This window comes from Stigmatopora argus, chromosome 9, assembly GCF_051989625.1.
Source record: "Stigmatopora argus isolate UIUO_Sarg chromosome 9, RoL_Sarg_1.0, whole genome shotgun sequence".
In the NCBI taxonomy this organism is placed as follows: Eukaryota; Metazoa; Chordata; class Actinopteri; order Syngnathiformes; family Syngnathidae; genus Stigmatopora; species Stigmatopora argus.
In genome coordinates, this window is record NC_135395.1 from 13,777,816 (window position 1) to 13,801,927 (window position 24,112).

The 24,112-nt window shown below is 38.3% G+C and overlaps 1 protein-coding gene and 1 long non-coding RNA gene across 8 annotated transcripts in view; one reads left to right on the forward strand and one right to left on the reverse strand.

Annotated features, from left to right (window-relative positions):
- Positions 1-24,112, forward strand: part of LOC144082969 (uncharacterized) — a 100,319-nt gene that overhangs the window by 46,263 nt on the left and 29,944 nt on the right. For both annotated transcript variants that reach the window (XR_013303422.1, XR_013303423.1), the window contains exon 6: positions 22,987-23,067. This is a non-coding gene — a long non-coding RNA (uncharacterized LOC144082969). The remainder of the gene's footprint in view (positions 1-22,986; positions 23,068-24,112) is intronic.
- gria3b (glutamate receptor, ionotropic, AMPA 3b) overlaps positions 1-24,112 on the reverse strand; it is a 71,329-nt gene that overhangs the window by 8,973 nt on the left and 38,244 nt on the right. For all 6 annotated transcript variants that reach the window (XR_013303421.1, XM_077610478.1, XM_077610477.1 and 3 more), the window contains exons 4-12: positions 23,697-23,884; positions 16,989-17,042; positions 15,039-15,200; positions 14,140-14,307; positions 13,684-13,788; positions 10,418-10,522; positions 7,849-8,055; positions 6,144-6,517; positions 5,612-5,810 (exon numbers count right to left, since the gene is read on the reverse strand). Coding sequence is in view for 5 of the 6 variants with exons in the window: in XM_077610478.1 (XP_077466604.1) it covers positions 5,612-5,810; positions 6,144-6,517; positions 7,849-8,055; positions 10,418-10,522; positions 13,684-13,788; positions 14,140-14,307; positions 15,039-15,200; positions 16,989-17,042; positions 23,697-23,884 (1,562 nt within the window). In the remaining variant the exon portion in view is untranslated. The remainder of the gene's footprint in view (positions 1-5,611; positions 5,811-6,143; positions 6,518-7,848; positions 8,056-10,417; positions 10,523-13,683; positions 13,789-14,139; positions 14,308-15,038; positions 15,201-16,988; positions 17,043-23,696; positions 23,885-24,112) is intronic.

A 24,112-nucleotide genomic window follows, 5' to 3' on the forward strand; every position in this document is an offset into this window, starting at 1 on the left:
AGAAACAAAAGACAAGAATAGGGTCATAAACACACTAATTATCTTGTTTTACAATGGATGTTGTAGTATTTTGAGCTTTATGATCACTCGATTGAAAATGCATTGAGAAGTATTGAAAGACATCGTTTAAAACCATTTTGATATCTTTTTATACTTCTGAAAAATCTGCTGAATTGTATTAAGATCACAAAGCACAAGACTCTAGAAAATCCATTTTCCTCATAAAGACATGCTTTATCTTCTAGGCTATTTTTTAATTCACCAGACTGTCAATCTATTGCTCATGCAAGACGTTTTGTAGAGTCTTTGGAATCAATGATTTTGAAGGGTTGATGATGCAGTTTTCAAGCTGCTAGTAAGCTTTGAGCATAGTTTCACCTCATTCCTAAAGATACGACTCACCACTTCTGCGCAGGCTGCATGTACAGAAAATAATTTTCACATCCTTGGTCAATCCATCTTTCTCTACAGTCTCAGAGAGGCTATTCTTGCATGACAAATCATTGAAAACAGTCCTCAGTCATGCCTTGACTTTTACAGTGCAGTCACTGAATTTCCATTCTGCCTCTAGTATAATATCTGAGCTGTGAAAGGAGTAACGTGAGCGTAGGAAAAGGCTGTTTTCCCAACACATGAGGCAACCCATCAGATTTACTCAGATGAGCATATTCCAAATGCCTTGGGTTAGGATTAGCCAGCCGGTAAAATTTGGGTGAGTCGAGCGCTATCTATAATAAGCATCAATTAAATTATTCAGTGGTGCTGGATGTATTTTGGCATTAGGCATTTCACACTTTGAACAGAACAGATTCTGGTAAAGTAGTCATGAGCAGGAGTCCTGGGAATGCTCACTATATTCAATGAAACAAAAAAATGCTGATGATAGTTCTTAGTTTGACCTCAGTAAAAGTAAAATCATTAGCTCAGATTGGAGAGGATGGTTCCTGTAAATCTCAGGCAATTATCTTCAAGATAACAAAAACTAGAATGATTTAGTGTGAAGTGAGTTTTGTCACCATGTGTCACCCAGACCAGGACTCCTCGGTGTCCTAAAAAGCCCTCCGTAGAGCAGCATGTTCATGTCTAATGCCTCTCTATTAATAAACAAATGCATTAACCTTCACCCAAGGAGAGCGTTTTACTGTCTCAGTGTACTATACAATTTGTTTTGGGCTTTTGTCATAAAGCATCAGGCCAAGGGTGAGGATAAGATGAGATGGAGCATAACACACATTTTAAAAAGCCTGCAGGATGAACGGTTCCCCGCAAAGACAAAAATGCTTCAAGTAGGGACATTGAGTAGTCCGGTTTGATGCAAATATGATGGATGGGAGGAGGACTTTGAGCTGGATGCAATGTTTTTGCTGACAATCTGGGTACATCCCTATACAATTTATATGTGCCAAAGTGGCATGGAAAGGAGACCCGTTTAGAGGGCAATTTCTCAGAAGACTGCAGGCTAATCTGATGAGCTGCAGAAAAGCTCCAACTCCTCCTCAAATGAGACAAAAGAAAAAATCTGGCAATTGATTACTGACTGCAGAGTGCTGTCTCAGTGCTTTATGAAGTCAATTTATCAATATCAGAGCTGGGAAGCAACGCGGTCAAAATCTAAATAGGCTGATTGTATGGTAACTGAAGTCTCAACAGAGATGTTTAAAGGGGAAATCGAACAGTGGGTAGTATAAAAAAATACCAACAGATGTTGAATACGGAATCAATTTCAAATGTATTGGGCCTGGCAGGATTCTCGTCCCTAAAATATCACTACTTTTCGGTACTAACAAAACAAAAACACTGTATAAATTGAATTATGGGTAATGAAAGTTCCTGTTATCATAAAACTCACAGAAGTGTAGCAAATTAGCAAAGTTTCTTTTTAATTTTCTTTTGTACTACGAACAGAAAATAGCTTTTGACCGAAAGCAGATGCAATTCAAGTATGTATTTACAATTCTTATTTGTTATCATTCATGAAAACATTATTTTGATGGCTTCGGGGAGACATTTAACAAGCCACAAGGAGGATTCCGTTTTTGGGTGACGTGGCAAACTAATCGCTGCCAAAAATGGATCAATCAAAGCAGTGGGAGTAATTTTAAAATATATAGTGATTCATGGAGGTATTATGGTACTGATACTACGTGACGAGAAAACAAAAATACATTCCTGAACTTTTGCGACACTGTCAATTTATATGCATTTGTAAGACATTTAAATCAAAACAATGTGCTGCATCCCAACATCATCAACAACATTTCGTGTCACATATGCACCACTTTTTTTCAACTCGTGTAGAGAAAATGTTAAGGTCAGAGTAAAACAAAAGGTCATAGATACAACGGTCTTGTGTAAAATGCTTTCAACAACGAGTTATGGTAATTCAGAAAGATTTATCACCTTGAAGCAGGGGTCTCTGAACCAGTCATCAAGGGATGCATTTGGGTTTGGTTTTTGTTCCAACCAATTCATCACAGACAGTTTAACAAATCAGGTTTCTGCTAAGGCAAGGTGCACCTGACTGCATCAACTGATTACACTTGTTAGACACCAGATTGGTGAAAAGATGTCGTCTTGTTTGTTTGGAAGGAAATAATGCAGCCATTGAGGCCCTTTGTGGAATAGTTTGCAAACTCCTACTTTACTGCCTATTAAGGCTTTGGTCATATTCCAAATAGTTACACCTCAGTGGTTAACAATTTTAGAGGTTCCAGTGTCTGATTGGACAGTTTTCGCAGAGTAAGTTTGAAATGATCATTAAAATTAAATTACAAGATTGTAATGAGGCCAGGGAGTAATGACTGATTCGTTCAAAAAGCATTTCAATAGTATGCTGCTTTCAGGTCATAAAATCAAATCTATTGTATACATCCTCCGAAATTATACTATATAATCTATTGTCAGTTTGGTTGTGGGAATACCAATTCCATCATTGATACTGTTTATCAGTCCAATTGCTTATTGATTCTCACTGGGTGTGGGGAATGTAATTATACAAGTCACATTGTTTAAGATCTCTTTTTTATCCTATCATTTAGATAGTTTAGTTTCACTAAGCAGGATGATTAAAAACAGATTCTTCTCTCCTATGCATAACCAACAGCACACAGTAGAGATGATCAATGTGTATTTTGAACATTAGGATATAATAATAAAACATTGAGTATAGAGTCAAAAAGAGAGTATAATCAATCAGCTCTCTCTGGATTCTCCTTAACTACGCTTAAGGTCACTAGCATTTTTTTGTTTTGTTTTCTAATTCTTTCATGGGGATGGTGGTCTGCTTTGATTCTGGCATTCGACATAATGTCAATCCTTTGATCACTTCCTGCAATACCGCAGTTTTCACGCAATATTCTTTCTGGACTTCTCTCCCAAGAAATAAAAGTTGCGGCTCTGAGGAGTGTACTTGTATCCCGATATCCTGAGTTGCAAATGACATATCTTTGAAGTCTATGCCTGAAGCAATGCTCTCTAAGGACAAAGCTTTGCCATAGGCTAAGCCTATCTCACAGTAGTCTATCATTACATTTGATAGCTCCCTCTCATATGCAAACAAGCTGTAATCTTTATAGATGCTCCATCAGTCAATACTCGCCCGAAACGCAACGTGACAAGGGCTTTGGGAGTCGTGTTACAGAGCACCGACATGATTGCAGAGCAGCCTCCGGATTCCTGGAATAAATTGGCTACTCTTCATGCAGCTCAGGCCAGAAGCAGGTCTTCTCTGCTTAGAAAATCTACTCATTAAAGTTAGTGTTACACCATGCAGAAGCTCTAATGTCTCCGTCACAATAGCTGAGACGTGAAATTGATTTTTATGCTGAGAAAAAAATGCACTCAGTGACTGCACACAAGCTTTTGTTCCATTTGCATCACACCTGCACATCAGTAAGATGAAGGGGTTTGGGTATTGAGACCTTAGTGTAAAGTTATTTCAGGGGTGAGCTAGGATTTTGTGTATTTCATATCCGTCATTCTCTTTTCATTGTAATTGTGTTAAATGGAATGCATCAAAAGTCTCTACTGGGCCATTTATTTTTTCCCCCACACAATTAAACAGTGGCTTCAATATGCAGTATCTTTGAAGTCATTAATACGCACCATTTTCCCTTTTCATGTGCATTTTAGATTGCTGAACCTTGCTTGTCCATGCTAGCGTTATACTACATGGTTCAAGTGACAAGTCTGATTATGTTCTACTCCCATGTGCCATGATTTGGATGTGGGTCATAAAATGTTAGAAAAAAAGCACAAATGGAATACCAAATCCTATTATAGAATGTAATGTAATAAAAAAGTGTATACAATTTAGATATGAATTGGGGATGTAAAGAATATGCAAGATTGATTTCTGCATTGATGGACAAATTGTAGGGTTTCACCCAGTATTTAAAAACCCCATTTTTTTCTTTAAAGTCTTTATAGGTGAATGCATCCAACATTCTTCTGTAGGATGTAATCAACTTGGCATCATAAGATAAGTTTGAGATGCAAAAGTTCCCAGCTTGCTGGTGCTGTATGGATCTCATTAATGCAGATTCCATTTCTCTCTCTCTTTTTTTCGTGTCAAGCTTCTACAGATTTAATTAAAAGTCACTAAGAATAGCAGTTCACAAATGTCATTTTCTGTTTGAACATATTGTAGAAACCCATTGCACAGAAGCTGAAAGAACTGCCACTCTGCGACCGGTTCTAAGTTGTTACAAGAGCCCGCCGTGTCTCTATTGTCAGGTTGGGAACCTAATCTATAATTGGCATCCGCCATCTTTTGAATAAAAAGACCTGATACGTGTAGGTACAACATCTCATATGAAAAGAACAGGCATTGGCGAGTTGCCAAATACATATTCTATGCATGGTTTTGGCATGCGTATCTTCGTAAGAAACATCCTTTTCCAAATGTCCTTTTAGTGTCCTTATGAAAAAGCAAGATGCTTTTTATGAAGAAAATAAACATTTTCTTTTGAGCAGGCAGAAGGCTGTTTCATTATTACAATGTCCTTTCGTAGTTCCCTATTGAAATGAGGATGCTGCTGTCAACAGCAGAAACAGCGAATTAGAGCGAGTCAGTTGGAGCCACTGGCATGTGATCATCTGATCTTATTTTAGAAGCTATGGTGAATCCAGATTTATCTTAATTTACAGTTGTATTGCCCTTCTGTCCCCTTTACCCGATGGACATATTTTCTATGGCATTTGACAGGTTCTTCAGACAGCTCAGTTTGACCTACAGAATGCTTATTCATTATGTCTAATTTGCCAGCCATGGCCAGCTAACTAATTGTATTTCATGAGCTGACCCCTCTGAGTTTGAGTCTGATGTTGGTGCTTGATTAGCCTCCTGCTTTTATCACCCCACAGTCTTCCATGTTGCTATCACCCTTTCTGCTGACAGCCCTGGTAACTCAAGGCTGCACACTGCAGTATTGCCGCATAAATTTTACATTCATGTCAAAATAGTTGAAGAACTAAACAGGTCAAGATTTTGCACTTAAATTAGAAGCGAATGGATTTTTATCAGTGGCGTTTCTCATACAAGCATTTCTATTATCTAAAAAGCCTTCAAAATAATGATATGCTTTGTGTGAAGTTCAGAAGAACCACTCACCCTGAAAAATTCTTTTGTGGAACCTGAGTCCAGAGTGCCATATGCTATCTCTGTCTGCTTTGCCAGATCTTCAGCGCTTTCTATAGGGGAGACCATTCTCTCCACTGTCAAGAAGGCAGCCAGGTTGGCTGTGTAGGATGAGATGATGATGAGGGTGAAGAACCACCACACACCACCGACTATACGGCCTGAGAGAGACCTATAAGACAGTTATCCATTATAGGAAAAACAGAAATAAGATATTTAGGAACAGAAAATGAATCTCAAGAAGTACACTGATGTGTTTTATTGACAAAATAGCCCCTCTAACATCTTGCTATTGTTGAGTATTTTATATATTTAATATTTGGTGTCGCCCGCCCATGCTCCAATGAAAGTAGCGGTTGGTATGCATTCACTAGACTCAAAGTAGAGCATGGGCCCTTGTCTTCAGATTGTGACTAGTGAAAAAAATGTTTTTGGAAGAAAAAAAGATTCCTTGCCACTTTTAAAATTCTATCATTTCACAAACACATTTTTACCATTAACACACCTTGGTGAGATGTCACAGCCCTGCTGCATGAATGCGCCCAATGAGAACCACAGAGAATTGAAGATCCCAAAGTCATTGGGAGGATCAGGAGGTGTCTGAGGGTCTTTGGTCTCATCCTGTTCTTCAAGGTTCCACTCGTAAGGACTGAACCGACTGACCAGGAACAAAACCACGCTCACCCCAATATAGGCAAATACTATACACATCCAGATCTCATAGGCCAGTGGGTCCAGGAAGGAGAAAACACCAGGCTTGGACTTTTGAGGCTTCTTTATCATAATGGAGATGCCCAAACTCATAAATGGCTTGGAAAAGTCTATCACTTCCTCTCGAACCAAAGTAATGGTGAGAGGTGCAACAGCTATATCTGCTCTCTGGAAACAGGAACATTAACAGCAGCCATTAGTAAAACATTTCACCAGTTATCAAATGAATAAAAAAAAAACAAGAGAACACATCTTAATCAACAACACAAAGTAAATCCATACTTATTAATTTAAGAGTCATAAAAAATATTAAACAATTGATGAAAAGAAAGCTGAGATTGAGCCGTAAGACGTATTTGGGGAAAATATTAATGAATCAGGCAGGCTTTTGATTTTGCCAAATATATTAAAAACCAAAAACTGAATATGTTTACTATTTCCACTGTGGAGGAGCACAAATGGACCCAATAAACACCATTGTTTTCTTTCCCCTGTCAAGACACCTTTGTGAAGGGCTATAACCATTTAATCCTTGTGCAGGCATAAGCAGTACTCAATCAATGACCAGGGAAACAAACCAATAGCAGCTTCAGGCCTAACCTTTAAAAGACAGCGGAAATCTAATTAATTTAACAATCAAAAGGTCAAAATGTACACAACTATTAGTCTCAGCCCAGCAGCTGTAAAATCATGGGCTGGTAAAAAAGATGTCATGAAATATCTGCTTTTCTCTACCTGTAGCTAAGTGAATTGAATTTTCCAATATGGGGGAAAAATTGGCGAGTAAAGCATATATAGCTATGGAATCCAGGATTCTGACAGTTGGAAAATTGAACAGATCTCCAGACCAAAAGTATTAATTTGCTCTTTATTCGGCTCTAATTCAACTTTTATTCTGGCTCTGTTCAAGGCTGTGCAGGAGTTTTGTCTTACTTGAAACATAGCGTGACCCTTCGCTAATGTGCGAGTCTCAACCTTTATAGAGTACAACACATATGGATCTGGTTGTCTCTAACCGCGAGCGACCATTTAACTGTTGATTTTGTCAGCTGTGAATTTACAGTGTGGCATATTCATCATACACATCAAACATGGAACACAATTACACAATCACTTCAAAGGCACACAATCCGTCTTTCATTGAAGTGATTACAGAGTGTTTGCCATATGGACTCTTTGTTTTCACGTACTTACCTTGCTTTCGCTTGCATGAAAGGTGGATTTGTAGACTAAGCAAGACTGAATCATTTCAGAGAACAGCACTGAGAAATGATTTCATTTTCTCCATCTCAAGATTATCACCAACCCTCCCATGTTTGAGCTTCCATTGTTCAATTTTTCTCAAGGCTGAGCACCGCGGACAGCATTAAGACTGTGGTTGGCAATAGCCAATGAGTTGTTGGTGATAATCTTAAGACAGAAAAATGAGATCTCCTCTCATGTTGAAGTTCCTTGCAAACTGTCATGTAATCAGTGAAAATGAGGCTCCCAGTACTCACCCCATAGACCAGTTCACCCACCATCCCGTTCCATGCCTTGGTCTCGGGGTCTCGGGCTCCATACTTCCCATCCATTACTATAGACAGTTTGTACTTAATTCCAACATGTTTGGCAATCTCAGACGCTAAATCGACGCAGTAGCCTTCATATCTGTCATTCCCCTCCAGATGCATATAATTTTTCTTGTACATCACATAAGGAGCTTCCTGTTGGTTCAAACACATACTGGTTTTCTAACCACTTGGCACATTACATATTCAGTTATTCAATTCAGTTATGCATTATACATGCATGCAGTCATTTGAGACTGTGCGCTCACACTCACACAGATTTAACATACAGTACTACATACAATACTAGTTGCTATTCACTTCCATGCAATCATGCAGAAATAGATGATGCATTCCTAATGCACATATATGCTCTGATAACAGTAGCACGATAGCGTGAACTCGTTGCTGTTATCAAGACGTGGAAGCCAGCAGACACCCGGACCAATGCACCCAACCCAATTTGAGCTCAAGGGTGCAACTCTTAATCTTAGAGGGTGGTGGGGTTGTTGAAGGAAGGAGTACCATTTAACACTGTTTCCACCAAACGTTACCGCATGTAAATGACTCATCCAACTTTTAAGTAATGTTGTTGCCGCAGTGGTTGCACGGATATGCTTGTATAGAGGTTATATGCTGTTGTTTTATTGATTTGTTACCAGTAGCACCATCTAAAACTTGAAGCAGGATTGAAGGTCCTTTGTCTTGTTTGGTCTGCCCTGTCCTGAATTACTATTATTTTCTTTTTTAAAGCAATTAATGATTGACACAATGTCAGGTTAAGAAAAGATGCTATGATATTATCCCTGTTAGAAATCTAGCATGTGCTGGTGTCTGTGCCAGCAGGACCAGTACCTAATAGCAACAAATCCAGAAAAGTTCTACTGGATATTTTGTATTGGTCTTGCTAGTTCAAATATCTAATATTCGAATATGCCGGATTCCTTAGCAGGGCTGCTATTTACATATGATATGTAGTTGATCGACCATACACGCTCCTTACACATACTGTATCTCAGTGGAAGAAACGCAAAAAAATGATCAAATGCATAATGCCAAACAAACTCAACAGTAACACTTGGTGGAAACTCGCTTTAGGGTGTGTTTACACAACATCAAGCTAAAATTATCATAATTCTTTTGAGGGGTACTTGGATGTAGTGTCAAAACATTACCAAGATCCCACGTCCTTTGTAATATTTCACTGTAAACACGATTACATGTTAGAAATGTATTATTTTAGCTATTGGCTGTACTTTAGAATCTCTATTGTTAGCATTTGTGAGGGTCATTTAGCTGTTTTCTGTTAAAAGCAATGTTGTGTAAATGGCCCTTACTTTGAACAGCAGGGGTGTTTATAGGGACATAAAAGGCTGGGGAGTCATTGAATGGGCAAAGTCAGCACAGTGATAGGTGAGGATGGGAATGGGGATGGGTTTCACAAGTAAATGCTAGTGACAGGAGAGAGATCAGAGAGCCCAAATTTATTTCAACGTATTCAGGCTCATTTTACTAGTCCAGACTTATAGGCTGTTCCATTTAAAAAAAAAATAATAATAAAGATTTTTTTAAAATCAAAAAGGAAATGAAACAAAATGAGTGGGAGCTTTCAAGGGAAAAAACTTAAAACAACTCCCTGTATGAAAGAATCAGAGCAGTTTTCAACTCCCCTTCAAAATGCTGGTGCAGCTTATCTTTTCTCTTCCAACCACATCATTATTAACAAACAATAGGGCTACTCAGGAGGGCGAGCATCGTCATTACAGCCGCACGCAATTAGTGCAAGTGGGAAAGCAATGGTTTGTTTGTTCAGTGCTGAACACATCTACTCACTTCAGAATCTGTCAAGCAATTCTAACAGTTAACTCATGTTAGTATCTCCATATTTGTATTTCTTAAGATTTCTAACTGCTGACTGAATTGCCTGATTGCAAATATATAACCACCCATTTTTTTCCAAATGCTTTGTGTACAGTTGAGTGGTAATTATTAAAGAATTATCAAATCCTTCACCCCAAACGGTAAGTTCAACACAGAACAAATGAAAGGCGCAGTCGAAGCAAAATAACAAAAACAAGGAAATACTGTGTACCACAACTTCCTATTATTTAGCTTTCCCAAAGTTGGAAAAAAACATTGCATTATCATTTTCAAGTCATTCCTTCGGCCAGTCGATCCCAAGTGTCATTGAACATTTACTTGATGAGGACAGACAGGTTTACTTACGTATGTAACTGATGGAGTCAACCATTATTATTTTACCATTATTGTGATGTCACTGCTACAACAGGCCACTGAAGTATGGAAAATCAAAATGCTTTGACACCCACACGGATACAGTTGAAACACTCCCCCACCACGGGTTGACTGTTTCAACATGTAATGAGTGGATGGAAAGCAACACAAAAAAGATGTGGTTCTACCCGCCCAGGACAGAATGTCTCACTCATTGGCAATCAACACCATGACCTTGAGTGGCAGAATATGTGAAACATTTCAAACAATTTGGAAAGTGTACCATAATAGTAGTGACCACAATCGTTCGGTTTTCCACTGAGGAGTCATTGGTGACCTGCGCGTCCATAATATTTACAAAGCGTGTGAACTCGTTCCAATACCCGATCTGAAAAGAGAGAACAATGTTTAGTGCTGTTGTGATAAAAGACTGCTGCACTAAACGGACAACAAAATAACGTGAAAAGGCAGCAATACATACTGTCTGTACATACAAACATAGATTGGAATATTTTTGAATGATGGCAAGTCTCTCAGAGGTATACTCCCATAGCAGGATATTCGTGTTGCATCAATAAAAAAAAACCTACCTGATTGTAAACAGACACTACAGTCTAATGGTGCTTTTTGTATGCAGTTGTGTGCAACTTTAACACTTTTGGGTATAGGACAGTCTAATTTTTAATTTTTTTGTAAACAGGGTAAGAGTTGTGAATGTATAGACCAGAAAGCAATGTGTTGTTTAGAAAAAAAATGTTAGCGGAACTTAAAATTAGGTATGCCCCGCAAACATTATTAAGCAAGTACCTAATTTGAACTAATTTAATCAAGTTCACAGGATTAAATGATGAGTTTAAATGAGTCAAATCTACTTAAAATAAGTAAGCTAACAGAACTTAAGGCTTTGAGTTGTCTATTTAAAATCTTGAATTAACATCACAAATAGGACCATACTTTTTACAGTGTATTATTTGCATTTGAATGTGTTAAGTTCAAAAATGACTGTTGGTTATATCACATCATCAAATTGCTTATTTTCTAAAGAGTATATGGTAATTTCAATAGTATTTTAGTTTTCATTTCTGTTCCCTAACAATGCTTCTAATATAATACATAACAACTCATTATGTAAACATTTGAATATGAAACAGATTTCTTTCCATCTGTTTAAAATGTATAAACATGAACTCACTATGATCCATGGAAAACTTTAAGAAAAAATGTAAATGAATGCACATGGCGCCTGTTTTAGGACATAAAGGAAATAACATTGGAAATAATGCCTTCGATACATGATAATAGAAACAACTGAGAAGAATGTTAAAATTTGAGTGGTGCAGTAATCTAGACATAGGCACAAATGTCTTTCTTTTCTCAAAGGCTAATTATCACATACACGAGAATATGCAATTGATTTTTCAATCCCTCCTCTTTTTTATATGCAGTGCGACATTTTAATTGCTTTAATGCACCAGGAAGACAACTTATATCCCTCACACCTTTACCCTCTTAGATTTTTCCGGTAAATAATTGATATTGGGGCCTGCGAACTGTATACATACTTAATAATTCAGCATATCATTCCAGTGGCTCTACAGTTTCTTGCCGCGGCATTCTGCTGTACAGATGCTTAACTCACACCGATGTCAAGTGTTTGTTTGCCCATCTGAAATAATGGCTGCTCTGGCTCACGATGAAACGCCTTGCATATGTTGCTGCCAGTTTTCTAACTGTTACTGGCTCCGATTTCCCTAGTCACATCTGGCCTCCATTTTTTTTCAGCCGTCAGATCTTTAAATATTTGGGCCAGGCAGGTGTTAAAAGTAAGGGAAAAATGTTTGCACGCTGAGTGGAGGCGCTAGAATTTTAAACGTTTGCTGACGAGGTTGAGAATGTATTGCAATCTTTCCACAATTGGAGAAACATCAATGTTTCTCTGTTATGTCTGCGTGCTCATGGGATGAGAGTCCTATCATGGAGTTCTCCTCCAGAGGCAAAGTCCTGATTTCACCCTGAGTGGCGGGGACACATCAACTCCATACATCACTCGTGACAGTCACAGCTTGCAGGCCTCCTCCTCTCACTGCTGCTGGGCAGACTCGGCCTCCCGCTCTTGACATACTGCTGCCCAGCTTGTCTTCTATTCCCTCGTTGCCTCACACTCACCCTGTCACCCTCCACACACGCACACTTTCAAACCCCTGCACCAGATTCCCCTCTTGGCTGCCTTTTTGGCTGTAAGGGTAGCGTGATGCTAATTGAAGAGTGAGCTTTATAGGCCCCAAAGGCCGCCGGTGTATTGTATGTGTCATATAGGACCCAAACACACTCACTCATGAGAAAATCACAGCTGTCTCTTGGAACTGGGTGAGGTTATGAAATAAAGCCAGAGGTCATTATGTGCTATAATTTGAATGCAACACTGAGATTTAGCATTTTAAAGACAAGCTAGAAGAATTCCTTATTTGAATGTTAATTATTCCAGAAGAGGTTCAGAAAGCAAACCCGCATGATCCCACGACACGAGTGTACTATTGCATGTCTCGCAATGGAACACTATTAGTGGTCGGATAACAGGCGAATGCAAGGTGTTTTGTGTGCTTTCTCATGTTTTTCACACTTCATCATTGCAGCATCCCGGATGCCGCATGTTTGCTTGTTTGTGGATAAAATGTCGCCATGACCAAATGGGAACATGTAGAAAAGAAGCCACCCCAGATCAACATATCTTAGAGTTTGTGACACCAAGTAATAATATCGAATGGTGGCTGCAAGTAAAGTAGGATTCAAGCGCCTCTTCTGTGCTCCTGCTCAAATCATCAATTTCTGCCATTTGACGGCCACTCACACTCACTCCCCTCCGCCTCTGCTTCATAACGATGCCCACGTCTCCCAATGAAGTTGGTGCTCTGCTGGCACTTGTATAATAACCCAGCAAGGAATTGAGGCTTGCTAAGCACCAATTTTTATTCCCTGAAGCCAGTGCTTGGTTTGTAGGAACAACAAAAAATGTGCTAACCTAAACACAATTAACATGAGCACTAGCCTTGTCGCAAAGGGTCCCTTTAGTAAGGGAGTTTCGCCTAATTTAGCCAAATTAACAATTGTGCTAGAAAAGTCAGTATTCAAGTTAACCTATACAATCCAGAAAGCTGATGGTATTATCTATTTATTGCCTGACCCATTGACTCCCTAATGCACATTTTTGGCCAGTGGGTCCAAAATATTCAATATAAATACTATATGAATTATCTCAGAAACCTAATTTTGTTATATTTAGATGGTAAATGTCTCGACAATCTCAGAAAATTATGCAAAGGATGGAAATAGAACCTTTGTATATTTTAAGTAATATACCGTAGGCATAAATCCTCCCAGCAGCGGGGAGCCATATGGTTAATATGAATGAAACTGAGTTTTTAAAAGAATTTTTTTATAACTAAATGTGCGTACATATTTTTAATCATCTTTTCTGCGCTAAGATCTTTCCACCTTAGTCACACATTTTCTCATCAGGCTGTTTGGAAAGTTAACAGCCTATGTTCTTACCTTCCTTGGCCCACCTATTTTCATCTCATACACATCTATGGTGTAGTTGGTTCGACGGCCATAATTGTCAAACTGGATGTTGCCTGTCATCCCCCGCACTTGGACCTGTCATGTTGCACGCACACACACACAGACACACAGAGATCACTTTGCATATATAACTGGTATTACATAGCTCATGTCCTTGGAGCCACTGGAGTGTGCACAGTCTGTTAATCAAATGATGAACTGGATTCATTTTAATAAAATATGTAGTTTTATGGTAATGAGTGAGCTCTGCTCAAAGATATCGGGAGGCAACGGCAGCAGAGCAGCTTCGCGTTTGCGTTCCTTCTCTCCATCACTTTCTATCTTCATCATGCAATCTCTGCTTTACTTCTTTCAGCCTTCCCTCCACTTTGTTGCTTGCACCTCTAGCCCGACATCGGTGTCTTCCTCTCATCCCCAAGCCCATACCGTTTTGAGAGCTCTCTCAATATCGATGCCTTGGCTCCAAGGTACCGCGGGATTGGCAAGACAGTCGCCGGCACTGCCACGGCGTGAGACGTCCACACGTTGGCGTCGCAGGTACCGGAAGGCCTCTGCTATCACTAGGACAGCATCGTGCGTGAGTGCTGAAGTGTACTGAAATCAAAGAAAGGATAGGTAGAAATATATGTAGGATAAAGAGTGCTTTAGTTCTATCGACGACGTAATCCCCTTCACATAATGCTTTTGTTATTGTTCTATAGTGACAACTAACAGAGGTTATTAAAAGTAATCGGTTGCTGGTTTGAATCCCACCTCACTGTTTATCCCACTGGAGACTCATCTTTCAAGACTGATTAATCAGTTGTCCAGACTGAATACTCTTAAAGACCAAAAGGACTACATAAATCCATTTATCTCAATAATGTCATTAAACTGATTTGATTAGATCTTTTAGTTTCTTTGGTCAGAATCACTTTCAAAACTTTTACTGCATAATTAGGATGAGGCTGGCACATCAATATAGGATCTTATTCCCCATGCGCGTCCCTCTTAACTTAGCCTGACCTTTTCACCACCGACGGGTTGGGAAACATGTTTTTTTTGGACCACTACAGCATGACAAAATCTAATTAAATGCCATTCAAAATCCATTTAGTTTTTTTGCTCATTGTTTAATTAGATGTAAATTGAAGCTACAATATAACCTTGCCTCGCGCAGCTTATCAATATATTGATTGTTGGGGTTACAGAGTGGAGAAAGTAAAGAGCAGAAGAACACAATAATGACAAAGGGAAACAGAGGATAGGGGCGGGGGATCTTAACTTCAGAAGGGAGCGATCATCTTACTTTGCATGCACAGTGAAAGGCCTTCTAATCAAAGTACCTTCAGAGGAGCATTCCGGGCTTCTGGGAATTCTCTTTCATCTAGCCGCTCCCAGCGTTGCATAAACTGCTGCACAATGGGGTTCTCAGGGTTGACTATCTGAAACCCTGAAATGTTGGCTCCTCCGGCGAAGACTTTGTCCAAACTTACATTAGAAAATCCCTGAGATAGGACAAAGTTGAAAGAGTGTTGGCAGAGTCTTGTGGAGGTTGTGTTTCTTTTATTTTTTAAATTCATTTTTGAATAAGGCATGAGGCAAAACACTAGGAAAATATTAGTTATTTTGGCAGTATGTAAGGTGCATTTTATTTTTAAAAAAAACTCATGCTGTAGGCAAGGTGAATGCAACATGTGTTTGATATTATACTGAACGTTTCCCTATAAACTTTGGGGCACAACTTGAAGAATTGAAGTTAGATAAGCTATTCCAGGAGGCTTCTAAGTTAATGGATTTTTTCAGATGTTTAATAATTTCAAAATTATTTGTCTTCATTGTGTATTTAATTACCCAATATCAAAAAGGCACTAGAACTTTACTTTATTTTTAAGTGGCTAGAATGTCAACATTTGAAAGTGAAAATACTTCATTTTTGGTGAATTTTAGGCGCTATTTATTGACTTGTACTTCCAGTTGTTGCATCTTAAAATGGCATGCACAGCACTGCCAGTATATTGCAGAAAAATAGATTTGATTGTGTACACACTTTCTTGGAAACCAAAATGATTGTGACACATATTTTCTGCTACTCTGTTATGGAGTTTCTGATTGGTCTTAGCTGATTTGGACTTGGAGCCAGTCAAAAGAAGGTGTCAGGCCATATCGCCCTTGACAAAATACATTTAAACGCTTGCATCTGGGTCGATACGGCATACTGTGACAATTGGTGCTGGCTCGGTAGGATGATTATTTTTCTTCTGGAAGTAGTGGCCTTTATATCATTGCTGTTTTCCTCTAAAAGCGGCTGAAACGAGTTGCCTTCACAGGGTGTACGGTCTCTCCCTCAGAGATAAAAGTGAAAGCTCCGTCATCCAGGAGTTGCTCATAGTAGAGCCGCCACTCATCTATAGGGAGAGGAGCCAGATGAGGTGGCTCCGGCCTGTGATTAGATGCATCCTGAACGCCCACCCTGGTGAAGCGTTCTAGGCACGTGCCACTAGGAGAAGGCCCAGGACACGTTGTCTCAAGGCTGTCCTGGGAACTCCTTGGGGTCCCCCTGGAGGAGCTGGATGAAGTTGCTAGGCAGAGGGAAGTCTGGGCTTTCTTCCTGAAACTGCTGTCTCCGTGACCCGACCACAGATAAGCGGTAGAAAATTCATGGATTGCTGTCTGCCCTCAAATTATCAGAGAGATAGATTTTCCCTAACACAGTAATATAAACTTTGAGGCAAAACTTGAAGAATTGAAGTTAGATAAGCTATTCCAGCAGACCTCTAAATTAATGGGTTTTTTCAGATGTTTAATAATTTCGATATATGTGTATATATATATTAATATATATATTTTTTTATGTACTATGTTTAAAACAACAGAATCTAATCAGCCTTCCTGCTGCCATAATTGGTACTGATTTTTGAAGAATTGGATGTGTGTACTTCACATCAAGCTCACTAAGGGAAAAAAGTAGAGAAGGATCACCCAAACTTTTGTAAATTAAGCTTTCCCTAACTTGACTAAGTGGGCTGGATGTAAGAAGCTCTCATGCACAAGCAATTCAAAATGTTTACTATAATTTTCAATTGCCTATCAGGTTATATGGCGCATTCACATTTATTAGGACTTTCACTATATTGTCTTATGGCCATATTGGTACTGATAAGAGAGTGGATAAAGCGTAAACCATTAAATGCAAAAGTTTAATGTGCATTGGGTGCGTGCCATGAAGGAACCTTTTTGTCTGCATCTAGCAAAAGGCAGGTTTCATGCCCTGCAGCGTCTCAATTACTACTTACAAGATTGGACAGAACGTAGTGGTAGCCACGGCTGTTCTTCCCCAAGGCCACAACCTACAGGAGAACATCAATATAGTCAACTGTCCATGACATGAAAAATATCAGGCGTACAATACACACTGGAAGTTGTTTGACAAAACGTAAATGCGGCAATAGTCTTCTACAGATTTGGAAGAAAGGAGAAATAACTGAAATTTAATTAAGGTGGTACTGATAATAAGAAAGAACCACACAGAACATTTGTTCTGCCCACTTTGAAGTCGATGTGCAGGCGCCATTGCGGGACAAAAAGAGGCCTAGAAGTGAAGAAAATGGCATATTTAAAGCAATTTACAGTTAGACCCTGAGCTATACTGAGAATCTCGCTCGGCTTTGAAAATATCACACCTTTACAGCATAAAAGCGTGTTTCAACCCACGCAGCCTGTCTGAAAATAGTGTTATTCGACGCCTTTCCATCACTCTACTTCCAATCATGCTGCTTTTAACCATAGATTTTCCTCCCACTGATAATTATTGTGTTGATCAGTTTGACAGTGACGCTTCATGTGGTTTTGATAATATTGCATAGAACACACAAACACACACACAATATATATATATATATATATATATATATATATATATATATATATATATATATGTATATATATATGTATATATATATATATGTATATGTATATATATATATGTATATGTATATATATATATATGTATATGTATATATATATATGTATATGTGTATATATATATATATATGTATATATGTATGTATGTACGCACGCACGCACGCACGCACGCACGCACGCACGCACGCACACACACTGTATAGGACTTTTACAACAGTGTCAAAATAAGACATATTTGTCTTTGAAGTTTACTATTTACAGGCACTGAAACTTAAGTCTTTATAATTATTAACCCTTTATTTGGCCAATCCCCACAAGGGTTGCTCTCCCAGCCAGCAACCGGCAGTATATAAAAGCACCGATAATGTTTTATAATATTATTGACTTAGATTTTGTTTCTGATCCCGTCATGCTCAAGTCTTCCCATCATTTACATGTGCGTTGGTTAATATAAAGTATTATATTTGTTTGCCTTTTACTACTTGGGGGTCATAACGCAGGCTTTTATAACTCATCTAAAGCTATAGTGTGGATGCATTCTTCAGTCATGTTCTGTTTGCATGCCATCAAAGTCTTGAAGACCCAAGGGTTAGTTTTGACTTTTCATTGCCTTGTAAATGGAAAAACTGCCCAAACAAATGTTATTCTAAAGCCCCCCAAATCATTAAATCCTGTGACCCTTACAGTACATACTCCTTGCATTCAGAGTTATAAAAGATCTTCTTCACTTTGCTACTGTTAATATGACACAAAACAAGTCTTTTAAAAGTTGTTACAATTTCAATAGAGTACTTCCATAAAGTTAACAAACTGCTTCTCATTTTACAACCTGTCCACCCACAACTTAAAGTTTTGGTTACCCAGAGAACAGTGAAAGTGGGGTGAGCACTTGTTCACTGTCAAGCCGTTGGGAGGGTCAGTGTTCTGTGACAGCTTCCCCATCATTGAAGCTTTAAACTAAAAGCACCGCAGGATGTCAGACAGACGAGCTATCAGAATCCATCAGGGTGCGTCTAATGTCTTTTTTTACAATGACATCCCCTTTTCCAGTATAAATGTTCCATTTTTGCTTGCATCCTGCACTTTATTGCCCTAACCTTGACTTTGGCTGAAAGCCTCGTCACACCTGCCCTGGAGCAGACTAGCCAAAAGCCCCACCCCTGCAGCTCACTCTCAGGCTGGCAGTAGTGGCACGCGGCAACCTAGGCATGGAGCACAGCCAGCTTTCCATCCTGTCAACTCATTTAATGAAAGACACTGCTGACTGTCTGTGGAAAAAAAAAAAACCTCAGAACTCAGCCACTGCAGGGAATGATAACTATCTGTTGATGGAGTCAATGAGAAAATGAATCTCTTTGTGCTTTCATTTGCACATTGACTTCATTTTATTATCAGGGCGGAGAAATCAACCTTCAATCCCTGAGTACACATGCAATTGTCATCGCCGCTGTAGAAAACCAAATACAATTTTGATCCTATTTCCCTTTAAAATTGGAGCTCTCCGAAGGGTAAAGCTAATTTAAATCCAATTGATGCCATCACCAGGTTTCCCGAATCGAGTCCCTTTGCTTTTAATCTAATGTTCCTCCAAACATAAACCTGCTAACCAATTATTGCCTTTTTCACAGTGGTATGGGAACAAGGGGGAAGGTGGTGGGTCTATTGTTGTATAACACAATTTCTAATTTTCATAGTGTCATGAAAATTGATCCTTGAGAGGTGTCTCGTTTCTAACCCGGATATTTTCCCAAACAAGACAGACAACTATATGATGACTTTGACTTCACCCTCATGTAGTCTGCCAAGCACACAGAGCGCTCTAAATGTAGGGCTACACTTCACACTCTCCTCCAGCTTTGACCTTTCTAGTATTGTCTGTGCTACCAGACAAGAAGCGGCTGATAATGATGCCTACAGTTTCTAAACAACTCATACAGGCAAATGGAAAAGGAGCTACTGAGACAATAGTCTCGTGAGGCCTGACATTGAAGCGTAATTCATTGCTAATTTGAGTGTTGATTGCGATTCAAAGGAATAGCTTGAACATGTGTAGGTGCATTGAAATGAAGTAGAAGTTTTTACAATTAAAATGAAGGGGGACGGAAGTATTAGTTTATTCAATAGGCACAGAGTAAATAAAATTTCTTAAGTAATTCTGATGATTAAAAGGGAATAGATGTTTCAAAAATAACAAATATACAAATATATGTCAGTAACAAGGTATCCATTTGGCTGCTAGCGATAGATAAGATTGCCCCACCACTTCCGAGCTTGAAAGAAACTGACAGTTCAATTCAACCGACTCATGTAATACATTTGGAATCCCGCTAAATAATTCCTGTTTACGAGATGTAATCTGCTTGGATTTATTTTTTTGACTATTAATGGTGGTGCCTTTTTTTATTAATATTTATTATGTATTATGTAATGTTGTTAAATGAATTACGACATGCTCTGAGCTTGGTATTAGGACATGCAATATGCCCATGAGTTAATGCACAATACAGTCTTGCAATATGTCTGTCATGTGTTGGCAGCACTCTAATTGCTACCCATTTCCAAACACCTGATTCATATTCAGCAGATTGTCATTGCTGAGATATGAGATCAATTTGAGACTTGATACCTCAAGGCAATGGAAATAATGAGACACCCTCATGAGCGCTAGCTTTTTATGTAAGGCTTTTGAAACAGCAAGGTGTCCTTTTCCTCTCTTACTGAAAACGATCACAGTGATTTTGCTACCTGCCATAAGCAGAAAACATGCTTCACTTTGAAGACGTTGATGTCACAACACTGGGTCCTTGTTGCATGCATAAATTGTCAGCAAAATATTGCCAGGATCTTGGGCAGCTCATGAAGTCAGCTTGTCTTTTATATTCTGATATATATATATATATATATATATATATATATATATATATATATATATATATATATATATAAATATATCTATATATCTATCTATATATAAATATATATACATATATTTAAATATATAAATATATATGTATGTATATATATATATATAAACATATATATACAGGTATATATAGGTATATATGTATATATATACCTGTGTATATATACCTATATATATGTATATATATATATGTGTGTATATATATACCTATATATATATGTATATGCATGTATATATGTATGTGTATATATGTTTGTGTGTGTGTATAAATGTGTGTATGTATATGCATATATATATGTATACATAAATATGTATATATATATGTATGTATATATACATAAATATGTGTATATATACATATATATATATATATATATATATATATATATATATATATATATATATATATATATATATATATATATATATATAGATATATACATATATATATATTAGTATGAATTGCAAGGGTTTGTATTTTTGTTTAGAGAGGACAGCTAACGGTCTCAGTGGGGAAGCATTATGACCACACTTTATGCCTCTGTAGGCAGGATAAAGGATGTTGGAACAAATCCCCAGACACACCTCCCAAAATGTGTTTTTTTTCCCAATGAATCCTTCTCACTTTCTGTATGAAAATGCAGCTTTGGCAGCATGAGCTCATTCCCTTCCAGTCTTTGAACAGCTTGTGCGCCCTGGGCCTGTCCCAGACGCTTCATTTAAATTTATTTATTTATTTATTTGTTTCTCCCTCTCGTCTGCTTGTCTTTACACTGGCGATGAGCAGGCTGTTGCCTTTGAGCAAACTCCAGCGAAGAAATCCCATGAGGGAAGTGGGCCAGCAAGACACATAACAGATAGGAGGCTATATGTGAGCAATGTAATAGATGCTTCAGATTAGTCATAGGTTTATATATGGTTGAATACTAGACATATAATGACACCTATTCATTTTCAGGAAGTATCATTCCCATCAAAACAGCAGATGCTCTAACATGTGTGCAATATAAAATATCTGATGACTTAGAAAGGACAGCCATTGCATTAATTTCTCTGCAATGCAGTGATGGCAAAGGTTCTACTGGTGATAAAGACAAAGGGATTCTTAACCGATAAAATAATAATGGCGTGCATAGCCTCCTCAAAGCCTCCCCAACTTAAAGGTTGAAATGTTATTTTCAAAAACTAAATTGTGCCTTATCAGCTGAGATTTCACAGCTAAAATTTTGTTTTGATTCAGACCTTCTGAGATATTCAATGTGTTTTGAAAATAAACATACGAGTGAATAACATTTTGATGTTTAACACTGTTCCATAATTCAAAATGATACTTGACGGATTGCCTGTACAGTCGTTATCTAAGTTTGTCAGTTATATTTGGTCCTGATTTTGGTGATTCATTTGTCCTTTAGTAAGGTCAATCATTTTATTGCTTCAGCTACAACAGCAGGCAGAAGCAAGTTTATGCAAAGGTATGGGTTAGTATCCCATTGGGAGCCATTGCCCACATAGCAGACTGACAGTTCTTGTTTTAATGTGTACACTTAGGTGTCTCAATAGGGGACATGCAGCGGGGAGAAATCCAACAGCTTCTGTTCAATGCTGGTGGCTCATCCCCACTGATGGATTATTTCAATTAAGCCTGGACCAAAAAAAACTTTAATGTTGAGGTTATCACTGATAAAAATGTGCAAAATTAGAGTCCTTGCTGTTAGGAAAGTTATTGAAATGTTATTTCTCCTTGTGAGGGAAAAACAATGTTGATCCACAATGGTGTACAGAGCTGGTCAGGTGGAAAAATTTGAAAATTTAATAGTGTATATCAAAAATATCCCTTATGAAAAAATATTCATCAGTCTGTGCCAGTATTGGTATTAATGCAATGGTTAAAAATGCATAATACATCTATTGACAAGAAGACCAACCTGTCTTGAAATGAGCCTCATGCATTACACGAGTGAAGATAAAGTCATTGAGGGAATTTGGCATCGCAAAGAGACATCAATATTCAAATGAATATTAATAAACACATGAAAAATTGTTAAGATAATTTCCCTAAAAGTGGAGGCAACAATAGCAAGCTCGCAGGGACATGATGGTGTGATACAAGATTGTGTTTCTATTACTCTCAGGACTAGTGGATAAAAGGGATTAATGATTTTTTTTTCCTAAGAAAAGGATCAAATGTCATTTATGGTCCTTCAGAAATAGCGTCACACTTTCAACTTTAAGCTCTCATACAGCTTAAAAACCTGCCATGCAGGCTTACTGCTGTGTGACCCAGTCACTTGGGTATCCATTGGTTACATTTACAGTCTCACACTTGGGGGAACGAAAGGATGATCTCAAAGCACAAATCAACTAAAAAGTCAATGTTCTTAATTAGCAATTTTTTGAATTTCATGAAAATCGGAAGAAAATAACAGCAACTTCTGATTTGTTTGCAGGCTGTCTGCTGCAACGACTATGAAGATTAGTCTACATAAGGGCGAGCCTAAACAAAAGAAAATGATCCATACATCAATAAGGTATGTCCTACAACATTTTGTACTTTTATATTGTGCTGTTTAAAGCTTTCTGAAAGGATTACTTAACTGCTGCTGCTGCTGAATGTGATAATAATGGCACAAAACAATTAAATACATGGGAGGGCTCAAATAGATTTCTTTTGAGCAATGAAGCTATGAGGAATTTTATCGCAAGCTTTACAAAGTCTCACAAACTTTTCCTCTCCCCTTTGCTCTACACACTGTTCAAGTAAAATAAATAAATAAACAAAGTAGAGCATATTTAATGATATATCAAAATATTAGGGACTTTATACTGATTTTGCAATATTCAGCGCTAGAAAGTTCTGGTAGTTGATTGACAGTCAGCACAGACACAGAATCCTAAAACTGACAGGGCAAGCCATTTTTAAAGGCTTATTACATGTACTCATTTTTTTCTTATTCATTCAAATCTGTCACTGTTGTTAACCACGCTCGCCCAATCCTGTAAATTATTCGTTTGAATTTGACCTCTTTACCCAGCAACAGAAGTTGGCATCCTTTTAAAATGTGAGTCATTTTTGAAATTTAATTTTCAAAGCAATTATACCACTAGCTTGTGGGTGTTCAGTAATATGTAACCCGCAGTGACTGTGATGAAAGCTTACCTGCTCTAATATGGTGTTGATCCTGCCCACCTCACAATCAATCACAAAGCGTTTTTCCTGCCTCCTGTCCATCTCCTCGATGATGCGTTTGAACTCCGCTGCAGCCGTGGTGCTGCTGACGGAGCGAGCGGTCACCTGCCAATTGTTGGCCACTGCCGCCTCCATAATGGCCTGCAGTATGGAAAAGCCTGAAAAGAAAGAGACAGTCAGTCATGACCCAGAGGATTAGACAGTGACAAGGCTGGCACACCGCAAGAGTTTGCCAGAATTGAGTGGCTGCTAATTTATTCTAGAGAGGCTTCCGCTTGAATCCAAAGGTTAAAGGGCATCTCATTACAATCTAAAATAGCATTCAGAAGTCCCACTGGAATATTGTATGGAGCCTTGGCTTTGTACGGCACCGACTCAGTGTGTGC